Below are 16,965 nucleotides of genomic sequence, written 5' to 3' on the forward strand. Positions count from 1 at the left end.
CTAGCTCTTCTGGTTCAAAAGTAATGGCCGGTTAAAGTTTGACTGTTTTTATGGATGAAATTTTGACCCAAAAACAATTTTTTTCGAATTTCGACCAAATTTTATCGTTTTTAGAACAATAAATTTCCTATCTTATGGTGCAAAAACTACGTCTCTAGCTCTTCTGGTTCAAAAGTTATGGCCGTTTAAAGTTTGAATGTGTTTAGGGATGAAATTTTGACCCAAAAACAAATTTTGCCGAATTTCGACCAAATTTTATCTTATTTAGAACAATAAATTTCCTATCTAATGGTGCAAAAACTACGTCTCTAGCTCTTCTGTATAAAAAGTTGTGGCCGTTTAAAGTAAGACTGTGTTTATGGATGAAATTTGGACCCAAAAACAATTTTTTTCGAATTTCGACCAAATTTTATCGTTTTTAGAACAATAAATTTCCTTTCTAATGGTGCAAAAACTACGTCTCTAGCTCATTTGGTTCAAAAGTTATGGCCGTTTAAAGTTTGACTGTTTTTATGGATGAAATTTGGACCCAAAAGCAATTTCTTTCGAATTTCGACCAAATTTTATCTTCTTTAGAACAATAAATTTCCTTTCTAATGGTGCAAAAACTACGTCTCTAGCTCTTCTGGTTCAAAAGTTATGGCCGTTTAAAGTTTGACTGTTTTTATGGATGAAATTTGGACCCAAAAGCAATTTTTTTCGAATTTCGACCAAATTTTATCTTCTTTAGAACAATAAATTTCCTTTCAAATGGTGCAAAAACTATGTCTCTAGCTGTTCTGGTTCAAAAGTTATGGCCGTTTAAGGTAAAAGATTTTTTAAGGCCCCCCCTATGGCATCGAAGCAGCCCTGACAAGAAAAACGAGATAGTGTGCGGTTGATCGGTCATGCAATCTGTCAAATATTCAAAAAATAAAGTTTGTTTACATTTTGAACCGAACGATAGCTCTCACGATGTACAACGGCTAATGATTAAAAAAAGGCTACATCAGTGATGAAAATGTTGTGTGTAATGTGTAAAATAAACAGCCGAAAAATTATAAATGGTGGTAGAATCGACTTCGCACGCCTGAAAGCCGTTTAGGGTAAGTAAAGCATAGCTAATATTTGTAATATTAAATCAATTAAAGCGGTGTTTTCTATGCAGCTGTTGTGCCGTGTTGAGCCGGCGAACGTTCGAAAGCGGGAAGAAAGAATGCCGGCAATCCAACTAAACGATGTTCGATCATGGAAAACAAGGTAAGTTATAATGAACGTAATCCGCACGGTATCAAAAACTCCTCGCGTTTATTTTTTTAACCACTGGTTTTTTCTATAGTTAAAAAGCATACAAAGCTCGCTCGCCGTTGGACGCTTGGACAATTACATTTACAATCATTCGGTGATCAGTTTGCGAAACGTCTTGCCGCACGCCTGGTACAGGCCCTTCTTGTCCGCCCCGGCATCGATCGTGGACTGATTGTTCGGCAGCGTCAGCATCATCACCTTCATCTGCGGGTAGTTGTGGTACGGCACAGTTCCGGTCGCCATCTCGATCGCGGTAATGCCGAACGACTAGAAGCCGTATCCGTGGTCCCGCTCCGTCTCCTCCGGCGCCATCCAGCACGACGTGCCGATAAACGTGTGGTACACCTTCTGCCGCGACATGTCTCCATCGGTGGCGAGCCACGCGCTCATCCGCTATATTTAAGGAGCCGTCGTCGCCGGGCAGTATGATGGCCACCTTGATGTCCACGTAATGAGCAATGCGAAATGTGCTCTCAATTGGCAAGCGCACAGCAAGAAACGTTACCGACAGTCTTTGTCGCCGTGAAAATGCTTCTAATGCACGGGTGAGTTGCATTATAACTACAAGCATACGTTTTTTTTCCTTTCTTTAATTTCAGCTAATGCCAGACGAACGATCGAATGACTGTTGCTTCGGAAGGGAGGTCGCATTACAGATACCGACTTGGACATGATCCAGTCGGTCGGTTGCAGTTGCTCCATGGTGCTTCGGATAAGGCAACAACGGAGAAGCGCTCCGGACGCTCCGGAGAAGCTGATCGAGATCGGCGAAGCGGTGTAGTGTTGTGATATAGTGATTGTGTGTACATTTAAGGTGTAAAGGGTGATTAATGCTAGTAACGTTGTGTAATGTTATGCAGAACAAAATGCAGCATAAATGGCGATGAGCCAGCATTGTTTAAAGGTGCCGGATGTTATACGTTAGAGCCGTTCTTTGTGGTGTGATGTGTTAACATATTAAACCAGTATTAGGATTAGGATATAATTAGGATTTAAACCAGTGCCGTTGAATAAAATAGTGTACAACAGGTTAGAAAACATTCCGTGTATTTTGTTTTGTTTTTTTAAAGCTCTTTCGATTACCTATTACGGAAGCAAATATGTTTCACTAATGTGCAAAAGGTAAGGAATTAGTGATCGCGTTGGTAGGTAATTGCTCGTTTACGGTGTTTCTCCATTTGTATTTATTGTTTCTCGCCTGCTGTGTTTGGTTCCCCATTCCTCATAATGGTGCGTACGTTTCGTTAACAATGTGCATTAGATGGTGATGTTACATGATAAGTAAATGTTTAGCGTGTTGGCGGGTTTCAAAAAATATTTTACTTGTCCTGCTCCGTTGGTTGTCTGGCTGGCTGGCTGGCTGGCTGGTTGGATGGCAGAATGGCTCACTGGCTGGTTAGTGCAGACTATGATCGGATGCGCATTTCCCTACGCCGCAGTGCCGGGTGCATCATACGTCGGTGTTGGGTTGCTGTTACTGGGCCGAGCGTATGCGCGTGCACACGTGGGAATAAACGACACGCAACCGTGGTGATATCACAGAAACTATATATTTTGTTCTATTTCATCATAAACAATTCTTGCCATTAATTGCTGTTTTTAGGTATTTTATATTGCATCGGTACTATTATCGTGTTCAAAGGCTTTTTCGAGAAATGCCAATACATAAATCGGTTAGTCCGTTTATATCGGTTTCTCAAACCCCTGCAAGCAATGGTCAATCATTTCAGTCTTAAACTTTTGACGAACGTAAGTATAAAAAACACCCTAATGGATTGATATGTTCAATTCCTACTCATGGCCTACTCATTTTCATTTGGTTGTAAAAATACTGCCTATACATTGTTTCATTTTGGTTTTCTCCCTCTCCATCTATCTCTTGATAGGAATGCCTGGTCGCTAGCTGCAGCTTCCCATCGATGTAGGCACACGATCTTCGAGATTTTACTTCACCTGATCTAGCCATCGAACTCGCTGTGCTTCCTTGCTTCTAGTACCGAACTGAGAGCCGCTCGAACACCTAGCTGCTGGGGCACGAGGCTGCCTTCTTCACCACATGCTCCAGCCATCGCAAACAGCCATGTCCGGTGCGCCATACGGCTTCAGTAAGCTCGTGGATGATCATTCGCATCCACACCCCATGCTCGAATTCACCGCCAAAGATGATCCGGAGGATGCGTTGGCCGTCGTGTTTCGCCGCTGTCCTTTGCATGCTGTAAAGAAACATACCTATTCATCGTCGGCCAATGGTGCAGCACGAGCGCAACGTGATACATCGTGACATCATCCGGAAAACTTGCAGCTGGGGCACGGTGGTGATCTGAAGATAGTTGATTTTGGTTGTTCAGCCGCACACAAAAACTGTCGATCTATGGAATTTGGGCGTGCTGGCGTAAGGCCCCGTTTTTGGCGACCACGTATGAAGAATCGTACCGTAAAATTATGAAGCTGCAGTTTAAGATGCCGCCAGATGTAACGAAGCCGGCGGCCCATCTGATCTCGCGACTGTTCGTTAAGGATCTGGCCAGCCGTATGCCGCTGAAACATGTTGCGTCCATCCCTGGATTCTGCTGCACGTGCACAAAAAGTAAATAGGAATTGCTGCTACCATGTACCATATATCGTTATGTTCTCACTAAGTATGTTTATAAGATACCTGTACCTTTTAGTTTTTAAACCCTATCTCTTATAAGAAGTAGTGGTATTTGAATTGAATATGAACAAGGCAAGTGTAATGATAAGTAATGATAATTGTTATTTGTGTGTTCACTCAAATGTTATTATACTTTCTTCATGTTCAACATCTGTTATTATTTCAATTATTAACAATAAAATATGGCAAAATATTTTTTAAGCTATAGATCGTCTTTGTATTGAATGAGTGCAATTGATGGGTTTTGCATTATGATGATCAAGACCGTGACCAGCCACTCGGGGTGCCTTTGGTGCCTCAGTTCTGTATGAAGGAGAGCGTAGAAGGGTATGACTATATTCTTTTCGGCGCTGCCATGCACCTTTCGGTGCAACGATAAGATAGAGTTAATGTTTTTTGCACTACTGAAGCACACACCAACCAGCACACACCAACCAGTGATTGACTATCCGGTTAGGTGATACGAATAAGTCTTGTAAGCATTTATACATAACGTCAGCATGACCACGTTTGTCGGCTGTAGCGGAAATAAAGCATAACAATTATTTATTTGTAACGATATAAATAGGAAGAAAGTGCAACGCTGTGCGGTCCCGTGATACAGTCATCAATTCGTACGACCTAATAACATGCCTGTCATGGGTTCAAAACTCATACGGTCCGTCCCCCGTAGCAAGGATCAACTATCCGGCTGCGTGGTACCAAATCAGTTTCGAAAGCCTGTACAGGTCAACATGTTCGCGTCGTTAAGCCAAAAGAAAGAAAGTGCTGCGTTGTCGTGATGGATACGGTAAAAGTGCTTCCGTCTTAACAGAAGGTGTTCTATCATCTACCAAAATTGTTGTGTGAGAAATGGAACTAGCTTGCAAAAGGTTTGGTCAGTCTGATTCATGAAAAAAAATCAAAATAGTTAGGTGTTTTTACTTCTCTTTTTCCGTTTTGGACATAACTGTTTTCACTAATGGTATGCCTGTACCACTAATCGATTTATCAATGTAATTAAGCTATTGATTACTCACATCAGGATAGTCAGTCCTATGTATGAGGGGGGCGGTCCATACGGGACTTGAGCCCATGACGAGCATGTTGTTTGGAAAACTAGTTTAGTGCATAACAATCAACTTATTTTCCTTCATTGAAGAACAGAGAAGCTGTTGAGGCCCGATCGAACTTAGCCATTCTGTCCATCTGGGTGTGCCACTCAGCGATAGCAGTCGACGGCTTCCGTATGATGTGTGCGTGGAAGGATGTGCGTGAGTTACAGGTCGCTGACCAGACGATTGAGAGAGATAGTGCAAAATAGAGGGAGATCTAACCTACAGCGCACATGTAGTGAGTATTCAAATAGGACTAACGGGCCCGTGCTATTCATTTATAATTAGGGAATAAAGGATTTTATATGTTTGTGTCAATGCAAAGTAATCGTTTTCATCATTGTAGTAACGTCCATGCATCCGACATCAAAGAAGCCAAAGCAATCAGAAACCGATTGAAGATTTTAAAGCTCGCAGGCTACAGCGGGCATTAAGCACTGTTGTGGAAGGTCAGTGTTTTACGAACAAGAGCCCAACTGCATAGGAAAGGACTGTTCGAAGGGGAGTGGTTAGTACCAACATGTGATCGTCCTGATGATAGTTTTAAGAGTGTATTCCTTTAGTCAAATAATTATTGTTTAAAATACGGTCGAGTAAAATACGTATGTTTGTCAATGATAATAAAAGGTCAAGGCTAAGTATGTAGAGAAAAAAAAATAAATAAATAAAAATAAAACATAGTCCCCCGATCCTGTTAGTATACGATCGTCAACAATTGACGTCGCATTCCAGCTAGCACCACGAGGAGGTAGGATTCGGAGTTCCAAGATAGCGGTTGCATAATAATACATCCGCTTCCTGGCATTAGCTAGCCAGCTGGAAAGAGCTCGATGAATTTAAAGTGTTTAAAAATACGAAGAACAATATGTTAATACTTACTCAAACTCCTGAACTGATTGGATGGCACGCAAGATGGCAATGAAATTGTTGGGCTGTGCTCGCTTAAGCTGGTACTCGCGTATATATTCTATTAATGCTCCCCGGTTTGTGCCTTTAGATCTTAAAAAGGGCTTGACCCAGCGCCATAAATTCTCGATGGTCTGTGTGTGTACTAATGGATCGCTTGGGTCGACAAAATTTTCGGAATGGTTTATCATCTCGTGCTCATACCCTTTTCCGTCTAATCCGATGTAGGCACGCCAACCATCCGTCACAATTGTCGTTCCGGGGGCCACATTGTTCATTATAATGCCCTGCAAGTTGCCAGCGTCGCGTTTCTGAACCAGCTCCAGAAAAATCTCTTTTGTCTCCCGACAAATACCACCGACCAGCCAAACCTGGTTGTTGTCCGCGATCCGTCCTCTGTGGTACTTCCGTTTGGTAATGACGGACTCGTCGATCTCCACAGTGAGCCCTTCGCCTCCGATCTGTTTTCGGTGGGTTTCCACATATTCAGCGCTTATTTCACGGAGTATTTTGAACCATTTTAGAATGGCTGTCTTACCTACAATGAGATAAAAATAAAACAGAACAAAAAATTAATCAAAACCGACTGATTGAAAAAATACTAAAAATAAATTACCGGCTGCACATTCAGCTTCCGCAACCATCCGCGTCGTATTTCGAGACCACTCGAAGGTTATCTCCATCAACTGGGATAGAGACAGCCTCGAATTTTTGAAAATACTATCCGTGCGGACAGTACATTCCCAGCCGGTGCAGCTCGATGTAGGCTTGCAAATCCATTTGCAAGCATTGGAGCTGCTGGTTACCTTCAGCTTCATTTGTCTCTTGCACTTGCTGCATTGTTGCGTTGGCGGCAAGAGTTCCGCTTCCTGCAAAGACGAACCAACCCTTCCTCATCCGCGGTTAGCTTCTTCAGGTCACTGGAATTTTTGACTGCTGCAAATATATCCATGGTTAATGGTTTGTCCTGAAAATAAAACTTTCAAAAGAGAGAATCTTTAATCTGTACACCACTTTGTTGATCAAAACATTCAACTACATACGGAGCAATATTTTCCCGCGCGATCTACACTTCCACACATAACCGATTTTACTCATTCGTTAGTACAATACATTTAAACACACTCAACCGATATCGACGATTGATTGTGTGGTTTGTGAAGTAGTGATGTCCTGCTCGACCCGCACCAACCGGATTGGAGACATCCGGAAGCAACTCGGAGTCGTTCGAAACGACCCGTAAGATTCAAGCAGGTTCAGTAGGTGCAACGATTCCGGAAATCCGGTAGGTGCAAGAAAGCAGTCTCGATTCCGACACGTTGGTGCATTTCGGGTCGGGTCAAGGTAGGTTCAATACTCGACCAGAAATCGCTGCACCAACGGGTCGAAGTCGCTTGTCACCTACTCATCATTCGGGTCGACCCGAACTCGTTACACCCGCGGGTCGGAATCGATTACAGCGCATAATAATGCAGCGCTGCGCATAAGGTGCAGCGATTTCTGGTCGAGTATTGAACCTACCTTGACCCGACCCGAAATGCACCAACGTGTCGGAATCGAGACTGCTTTCTTGCACCTACCGGATTTCCGGAATCGTTGCACCTACTGAACCTGCTTGAATCTTACGGGTCGTTTCGAACGACTCCGAGTTGCTTCCGGATGTCTCCAATCCGGTTGGTGCGGGTCGAGCAGGACATCACTACTTCACAAACCACACAATCAATCGTCGATATCGGTTGAGTGTGTTTAAATGTATTGTACTAACGAATGAGTAAAATCGGTTATGTGTGGAAGTGTAGATCGCGCGGGAAAATATTGCTCCGTATGTAGTTGAATGTTTTGATCAACAAAGTGGTGTACAGATTAAAGATTCTCTCTTTTGAAAGTTTTATTTTCAGGACAAACCATTAACCATGGATATATTTGCAGCAGTCAAAAATTCCAGTGACCTGAAGAAGCTAACCGCGGATGAGGAAGGGTTGGTTCGTCTTTGCAGGAAGCGGAACTCTTGCCGCCAACGCAACAATGCAGCAAGTGCAAGAGACAAATGAAGCTGAAGGTAACCAAGCGCTCCAATGCTTGCAAATGGATTTGCAAGCCTACATCGAGCTGCACCGGCTGGGAATGTACTGTCCGCACGGATAGTATTTTCAAAAATTCGAGGCTGTCTCTATCCCAGTTGATGGAGATAACCTTCGAGTGGTCTCGAAATACGACGCGGATGGTTGCGGAAGCTGAATGTGCAGCCGGTAATTTATTTTTAGTATTTTTTCAATCAGTCGGTTTTGATTAATTTTTTTGTTCTGTTTTATTTTTATCTCATTGTAGGTAAGACAGCCATTCTAAAATGGTTCAAAATACTCCGTGAAATAAGCGCTGAATATGTGGAAACCCACCGAAAACAGATCGGAGGCGAAGGGCTCACTGTGGAGATCGACGAGTCCGTCATTACCAAACGGAAGTACCACAGAGGACGGATCGCGGACAACAACCAGGTTTGGCTGGTCGGTGGTATTTGTCGGGAGACAAAAGAGATTTTTCTGGAGCTGGTTCAGAAACGCGACGCTGGCAACTTGCAGGGCATTATAATGAACAATGTGGCCCCCGGAACGACAATTGTGACGGATGGTTGGCGTGCCTACATCGGATTAGACGGAAAAGGGTATGAGCACGAGATGATAAACCATTCCGAAAATTTTGTCGACCCAAGCGATCCATTAGTACACACACAGACCATCGAGAATTTATGGCGCTGGGTCAAGCCCTTTTTAAGATCTAAAGGCACAAACCGGGGAGCATTAATAGAATATATACGCGAGTACCAGCTTAAGCGAGCACAGCCCAACAATTTCATTGCCATCTTGCGTGCCATCCAATCAGTTCAGGAGTTTGAGTAAGTATTAACATATTGTTCTTCGTATTTTTAAACACTTTAAATTCATCGAGCTCTTTCCAGCTGGCTAGCTAATGCCAGGAAGCGGATGTATTATTATGCAACCGCTATCTTGGAACTCCGAATCCTACCTCCTCGTGGTGCTAGCTGGAATGCGACGTCAATTGTTGACGATCGTATACTAACAGGATCGGGGGACTATGTTTTATTTTTATTTATTTATTTTTTTTTCTCTACATACTTAGCCTTGACCTTTTATTATCATTGACAAACATACGTATTTTACTCGACCGTATTTTAAACAATAATTATTTGACTAAAGGAATACACTCTTAAAACTATCATCAGGACGATCACATGTTGGTACTAACCACTCCCCTTCGAACAGTCCTTTCCTATGCAGTTGGGCTCTTGTTCGTAAAACACTGACCTTCCACAACAGTGCTTAATGCCCGCTGTAGCCTGCGAGCTTTAAAATCTTCAATCGGTTTCTGATTGCTTTGGCTTCTTTGATGTCGGATGCATGGACGTTACTACAATGATGAAAACGATTACTTTGCATTGACACAAACATATAAAATCCTTTATTCCCTAATTATAAATGAATAGCACGGGCCCGTTAGTCCTATTTGAATACTCACTACATGTGCGCTGTAGGTTAGATCTCCCTCTATTTTGCACTATCTCTCTCTCAATCGTCTGGTCAGCGACCTGTAACTCACGCACATCCTTCCACGCACACATCATACGGAAGCCGTCGACTGCTATCGCTGAGTGGCACACCCAGATGGACAGAATGGCTAAGTTCGATCGGACCTCAACAGCTTCTCTGTTCTTCAATGAAGGAAAATAAGTTGATTGTTATGCACTAAACTAGTTTTCCAAACAACATGCTCGTCATGGGCTCAAGTCCCGTATGGACCGCCCCCCCTCATACATAGGACTGACTATCCTGATGTGAGTAATCAATAGCTTAATTACATTGATAAATCGATTAGTGGTACAGGCATACCATTAGTGAAAACAGTTATGTCCAAAACGGAAAAAGAGAAGTAAAAACACCTAACTATTTTGATTTTTTTTTTCATGAATCAGACTGACCAAACCTTTTTGCAAGCTAGTTCCATTTCTCACACAACAATTTTGGTAGATGATAGAACACCTTCTGTTAAGACGGAAGCACTTTTACCGTATCCATCACGACAACGCAGCACTTTCTTTCTTTGTGGCTTAACGACGCGAACATGTTGACCTGTACAGGCTTTCGAAACTGATTTGGTACCACGCAGCCGGATAGTTGATCCTTGCTACGGGGGGACGGACCGTATGAGTTTTGAACCCATGACAGGCATGTTATTAGGTCGTACGAATTGATGACTGTATCACGGGACCGCACAGCGTTGCACTTTCTTCCTATTTATATCGTTACAAATAAATAATTGTTATGCTTTATTTCCGCTACAGCCGACAAACGTGGTCATGCTGACGTTATGTATAAATGCTTACAAGACTTATTCGTATCACCTAACCGGATAGTCAATCACTGGTTGGTGTGTGCTGGTTGGTGTGTGCTTCAGTAGTGCAAAAAACATTAACTCTATCTTATCGTTGCACCGAAAGGTGCATGGCAGCGCCGAAAAGAATATAGTCATACCCTTCTACGCTCTCCTTCATACAGAACTGAGGCACCAAAGGCACCCCGAGTGGCTGGTCACGGTCTTGATCATCATAATGCAAAACCCATCAATTGCACTCATTCAATACAAAGACGATCTATAGCTTAAAAAATATTTTGCCATATTTTATTGTTAATAATTGAAATAATAACAGATGTTGAACATGAAGAAAGTATAATAACATTTGAGTGAACACACAAATAACAATTATCATTACTTATCATTACACTTGCCTTGTTCATATTCAATTCAAATACCACTACTTCTTATAAGAGATAGGGTTTAAAAAACTAAAAGGTACAGGTATCTTATAAACATACTTAGTGAGAACATAACGATATATGGTACATGGTAGCAGCAATTCCTATTTACTTTTTGTGCACGTGCAGCAGAATCCAGGGATGGACGCAACATGTTTCAGCGGCATACGGCTGGCCAGATCCTTAACGAACAGTCGCGAGATCAGATGGGCCGCCGGCTTCGTTACATCTGGCGGCATCTTAAACTGCAGCTTCATAATTTTACGGTACGATTCTTCATACGTGGTCGCCAAAAACGGGGCCTTACGCCAGCACGCCCAAATTCCATAGATCGACAGTTTTTGTGTGCGGCTGAACAACCAAAATCAACTATCTTCAGATCACCACCGTGCCCCAGCTGCAAGTTTTCCGGATGATGTCACGATGTATCACGTTGCGCTCGTGCTGCACCATTGGCCGACGATGAATAGGTATGTTTCTTTACAGCATGCAAAGGACAGCGGCGAAACACGACGGCCAACGCATCCTCCGGATCATCTTTGGCGGTGAATTCGAGCATGGGGTGTGGATGCGAATGATCATCCACGAGCTTACTGAAGCCGTATGGCGCACCGGACATGGCTGTTTGCGATGGCTGGAGCATGTGGTGAAGAAGGCAGCCTCGTGCCCCAGCAGCTAGGTGTTCGAGCGGCTCTCAGTTCGGTACTAGAAGCAAGGAAGCACAGCGAGTTCGATGGCTAGATCAGGTGAAGTAAAATCTCGAAGATCGTGTGCCTACATCGATGGGAAGCTGCAGCTAGCGACCAGGCATTCCTATCAAGAGATAGATGGAGAGGGAGAAAACCAAAATGAAACAATGTATAGGCAGTATTTTTACAACCAAATGAAAATGAGTAGGCCATGAGTAGGAATTGAACATATCAATCCATTAGGGTGTTTTTTATACTTACGTTCGTCAAAAGTTTAAGACTGAAATGATTGACCATTGCTTGCAGGGGTTTGAGAAACCGATATAAACGGACTAACCGATTTATGTATTGGCATTTCTCGAAAAAGCCTTTGAACACGATAATAGTACCGATGCAATATAAAATACCTAAAAACAGCAATTAATGGCAAGAATTGTTTATGATGAAATAGAACAAAATATATAGTTTCTGTGATATCACCACGGTTGCGTGTCGTTTATTCCCACGTGTGCACGCGCATACGCTCGGCCCAGTAACAGCAACCCAACACCGACGTATGATGCACCCGGCACTGCGGCGTAGGGAAATGCGCATCCGATCATAGTCTGCACTAACCAGCCAGTGAGCCATTCTGCCATCCAACCAGCCAGCCAGCCAGCCAGCCAGACAACCAACGGAGCAGGACAAGTAAAATATTTTTTGAAACCCGCCAACACGCTAAACATTTACTTATCATGTAACATCACCATCTAATGCACATTGTTAACGAAACGTACGCACCATTATGAGGAATGGGGAACCAAACACAGCAGGCGAGAAACAATAAATACAAATGGAGAAACACCGTAAACGAGCAATTACCTACCAACGCGATCACTAATTCCTTACCTTTTGCACATTAGTGAAACATATTTGCTTCCGTAATAGGTAATCGAAAGAGCTTTAAAAAAACAAAACAAAATACACGGAATGTTTTCTAACCTGTTGTACACTATTTTATTCAACGGCACTGGTTTAAATCCTAATTATATCCTAATCCTAATACTGGTTTAATATGTTAACACATCACACCACAAAGAACGGCTCTAACGTATAACATCCGGCACCTTTAAACAATGCTGGCTCATCGCCATTTATGCTGCATTTTGTTCTGCATAACATTACACAACGTTACTAGCATTAATCACCCTTTACACCTTAAATGTACACACAATCACTATATCACAACACTACACCGCTTCGCCGATCTCGATCAGCTTCTCCGGAGCGTCCGGAGCGCTTCTCCGTTGTTGCCTTATCCGAAGCACCATGGAGCAACTGCAACCGACCGACTGGATCATGTCCAAGTCGGTATCTGTAATGCGACCTCCCTTCCGAAGCAACAGTCATTCGATCGTTCGTCTGGCATTAGCTGAAATTAAAGAAAGGAAAAAAAACGTATGCTTGTAGTTATAATGCAACTCACCCGTGCATTAGAAGCATTTTCACGGCGACAAAGACTGTCGGTAACGTTTCTTGCTGTGCGCTTGCCAATTGAGAGCACATTTCGCATTGCTCATTACGTGGACATCAAGGTGGCCATCATACTGCCCGGCGACGACGGCTCCTTAAATATAGCGGATGAGCGCGTGGCTCGCCACCGATGGAGACATGTCGCGGCAGAAGGTGTACCACACGTTTATCGGCACGTCGTGCTGGATGGCGCCGGAGGAGACGGAGCGGGACCACGGATACGGCTTCTAGTCGTTCGGCATTACCGCGATCGAGATGGCGACCGGAACTGTGCCGTACCACAACTACCCGCAGATGAAGGTGATGATGCTGACGCTGCCGAACAATCAGTCCACGATCGATGCCGGGGCGGACAAGAAGGGCCTGTACCAGGCGTGCGGCAAGACGTTTCGCAAACTGATCACCGAATGATTGTAAATGTAATTGTCCAAGCGTCCAACGGCGAGCGAGCTTTGTATGCTTTTTAACTATAGAAAAAAACCAGTGGTTAAAAAAATAAACGCGAGGAGTTTTTGATACCGTGCGGATTACGTTCATTATAACTTACCTTGTTTTCCATGATCGAACATCGTTTAGTTGGATTGCCGGCATTCTTTCTTCCCGCTTTCGAACGTTCGCCGGCTCAACACGGTTGCACAACAGCTGCATAGAAAACACCGCTTTAATTGATTTAATATTACAAATATTAGCTATGCTTTACTTACCCTAAACGGCTTTCAGGCGTGCGAAGTCGATTCTACCACCATTTATAATTTTTTGGCTGTTTATTTTACACATTACACACAACATTTTCATCACTGATGTAGCCTTTTTTTAATCATTCGCCGTTGTACATCGTGAGAGCTATCGTTCGGTTCAAAATGTAAACAAACTTTATTTTTTGAATATTTGACAGATTGCATGACCGATCAACCGCACACTATCTCGTTTTTCTTGTCAGGGCTGCTTCGATTGCCATAGGGGGGGCCTTAAAAAATCTTTTACCCCGTTTAAAGTTTGACTGTTTTTATGGATGAAATTTGGACCCAAAAGCAATTTCTTTCGAATTTCGACCAAATTTTATCTTCTTTAGAACAATAAATTTCCTTTCAAATGGTGCAAAAACTACGTCTCTAGCTCTTGTGGTTCAAAAATTATGGCCGTTTAAAGTTAGTCTGTGTTTATGGATGAAATTTTGACCAAAAAACATTTTTTTTCGAATTTCGACCAAATTTTATCTTATTTAGAACAATAAATTTCCTATCTAATGGTGCAAAAACTACGTCTCTAGCTCTTCTGGTTCAAAAATTATGGCCGTTTAAAGTTTGAATGTGTTTAGGGATGAAATTTTGACCAAAAAACATTTTTTTCGAATTTCGACCAAATTTTATCGTTTTTAGAACAATAAATTTCCTATCTAATGGTGCAAAAACTACGTCTCTAGCTCTTCTGGTTCAAAAATTATGGCCGTTTAAAGTTTGAATGTGTTTAGGGATGAAATTTGGACCCAAAAGCAATTTTTTTCGAATTTCGACCAAATTTTATCGTTTTTAGAACAATAAATTTCCTTTCAAATGGTGCAAAAACTACGTCTCTAGCTCTTCTGGTTCAAAAGTTATGGCCGTTTAAAGTTTGACTGTTTTTATGGATGAAATTTTGACCCAAAAACAATTTTTTTCAAATTTCGACCAAATTTTATCGTTTTTAGAACAATAAATTTCCTTTCTAATGGTGCAAAAACTACGTCTCAAGCTCTTCTGGTTCAAAACTTTTGGCCGGTTAAAGTTAGACTGTGTTTATGGATGAAATTTTGACCCAAAAACAAATTTTGCCGAATTTCGACCAAATTTTATCTTTTTAAGAACAATAAATTTCCTTTCAAATGGTGCAAAAACTACGTCTTTAGCTCTTCTGGTTCAAAAATTATGGCCGTTTAAAGTTTGACTGTTTTTATGGATGAAATTTTGACCCAAAAACAATTTTTTTCGAATTTCGACCAAATTTTATCTTATTTAGAACAATAAATTTCCTTTCTAATGGTGCAAAAACTACGTCTCTAGCTCTTCTGGTTCAAAAGTTATGGCCGGTTAAAGTTAGACTGTGTTTATGGATGAAATTTTGACCCAAAAACAATTTTTTTCGAATTTCGACCAAATTTTATCTTATTTAGAACAATAAATTTCCTTTCTAATGGTGCAAAAACTACGTCTCTAGCTCTTCTGGTTCAAAAGTTATGGCCGGTTAAAGTTAGACTGTGTTTATGGATGAAATTTTGACCCAAAAACAAATTTTTTCGAATTTCGACCAAATTTTATCTTTTTAAGAACAATAAATTTCCTTTCAAATGGTGCAAAAACTACGTCTCTAGCTCTTCTGGTTCCAAAATTATGGCCGTTTAAAGTTTGACTGTGTTTATGGATGAAATTTTGACCCAAAAACAATTTTTTCCGAATTTCGACCAAATTTTATCGTTTTTAGAACAATAAATTTCCTTTCTAATGGTGCAAAAACTACGTCTCTAGCTCTTCTGGTTCAAAAGTTATGGCCGTTTAAAGTTTGACTGTGTTTTATGGATGAAATTTTGACCCAAAAACAATTTTTTCGAATTTCGACCAAATTTTATCGTTTTTAGAACAATAAATTTCCTTTCTAATGGTGCAAAAACTACGTCTCTAGCTCTTCTGGTTCAAAAGTTATGGCCGTTTAAAGTTTGACTGTGTTTTATGGATGAAATTTTGACCCAAAAACAATTTTTTCGAATTTCGACCAAATTTTATCGTTTTTAGAACAATAAATTTCCTTTCTAATGGTGCAAAAACTACGTCTCTAGCTCTTCTGGTTCAAAAGTTATGGCCGTTTAAAGTTTGACTGTTTTATGGATGAAATTTTGACCCAAAAACAATTTTTTCGAATTTCGACCAAATTTTATCGTTTTTAGAACAATAAATTTCCTTTCTAATGGTGCAAAAACTACGTCTCTAGCTCTTCTGGTTCAAAAGTTATGGCCGTTTAAAGTTTGACTGTGTTTGTGGATGAAATTTTGACCCAAAAACAAATTTTTTCGAATTTCGACCAAATTTTATCGTTTTTAGAACAATAAATTTCCTTTCTAATGGTGCAAAAACTACGTCTCTAGCTATTCTGGTTCAAAAATTATGGCCGGTTAAAGTTAGACTGTGTTTATGGATGAAATTTTGACCCAAAAACAAATTTTGCCGAATTTCGACCAAATTTTATCGTTTTTAGAACAATAAATTTCCTTTCTAATGGTGCAAAAACTACGTCTCTAGCTCTTCTGGTTCAAAAGTTATGGCCGTTTAAAGTTCGAATGTGTTTATGGATGAAATTTTGACCCAAAAACAATTTTTTCCGAATTTCGACCAAATTTTATCTCTTTTAGAACAATAAATTTCCTTTCTAATGGTGCAAAAACTACGTCTCTAGCTCTTCTGGTTCAAAAGTTATGGCCGGTTAAAGTTCGACTGTGTTTATGGATGAAATTTTGACCCAAAAACAATTTTTTCGAATTTCGACCAAATTTTATCTTATTTAGAACAATAAATTTCCTTTCTAATGGTGCAAAAACTACGTCTCTAGCTCTTCTGGTTCAAAAGTTATGGCCGTTTAAAGTTAGACTGTGTTTATGGATGAAATTTTGACCCAAAAACAAATTTTGCCGAATTTCGACCAAATTTAATCGTTTTTAGAACAATAAATTTCCTTTCTAATGGTGCAAAAACTACGTCTCTAGCTCTTCTGGTTCAAAAATTATGGCCGGTTAAAGTTAGATTGTGTTTAGGGATGAAATTTTGACCCAAAAACAATTTTTTTCGAATTTCGACCAAATTTTATCGTTTTTAGAACAATAAATTTCCTTTCTAATGGTGCAAAAACTACGTCTCTAGCTCTTCTGGTTCAAAAATTATGGCCGGTTAAAGTTAGACTGTGTTTATGGATGAAATTTTGACCCAAAAACAATTTTTTCGAATTTCGACCAAATTTTATCGTTTTTAGAA

At 41.0% G+C, this 16,965-nt stretch overlaps 1 protein-coding gene and 1 long non-coding RNA gene across 3 annotated transcripts; one reads left to right on the plus strand and one right to left on the minus strand.

The window, feature by feature from the left end:
• Positions 1 to 844: 844 nt before the first annotated feature.
• LOC120908211 lies at positions 845 to 3,965 on the plus strand. Of its 2 annotated transcripts, XR_005741078.1 has the most exons (4): positions 845 to 1,239; positions 1,319 to 2,409; positions 2,667 to 3,036; positions 3,174 to 3,965. XR_005741078.1 is itself a non-coding variant. In XM_040319160.1 (2 exons), exons 1-2 carry the CDS (start codon positions 1,218 to 1,220, stop codon positions 1,714 to 1,716), a joined length of 420 nt encoding a protein of 139 aa, XP_040175094.1. In that variant the 5' UTR covers positions 845 to 1,217; the 3' UTR covers positions 1,717 to 2,450. The 2 variants fall into 2 exon arrangements, 1 of the variants encoding a protein (XP_040175094.1); XM_040319160.1 differs by lacking the exons at positions 2,667 to 3,036; positions 3,174 to 3,965 and having other exon boundaries at positions 1,319 to 2,450.
• Positions 3,966 to 10,607: 6,642 nt separating this feature from the next.
• On the minus strand, positions 10,608 to 13,949 carry LOC120908210. The gene is made up of 5 exons (XR_005741077.1): positions 13,675 to 13,949; positions 13,518 to 13,612; positions 12,347 to 13,437; positions 11,720 to 12,089; positions 10,608 to 11,582 (listed from the first exon to the last, which is right to left on the minus strand). It is a non-coding gene; the product is annotated as an uncharacterized LOC120908210 (long non-coding RNA).
• Positions 13,950 to 16,965: the final 3,016 nt, after the last annotated feature.

This window comes from Anopheles arabiensis, assembly GCF_016920715.1.
Source record: "Anopheles arabiensis isolate DONGOLA chromosome X unlocalized genomic scaffold, AaraD3 X_pericentromeric_contig0037, whole genome shotgun sequence".
Classification (NCBI taxonomy): Eukaryota; Metazoa; Arthropoda; class Insecta; order Diptera; family Culicidae; genus Anopheles; species Anopheles arabiensis.

Coding starts and splice junctions, on each gene's coding strand:
- LOC120908211 (XM_040319160.1), top strand. CDS start 1,218: ATGTTCGATCATGGAAAACAAG. Junction 1,240..1,318: donor GTTCGATCATGGAAAACAAG/GTAAGTTATAAT, acceptor TTTTTTCTATAG/TTAAAAAGCATACAAAGCTC.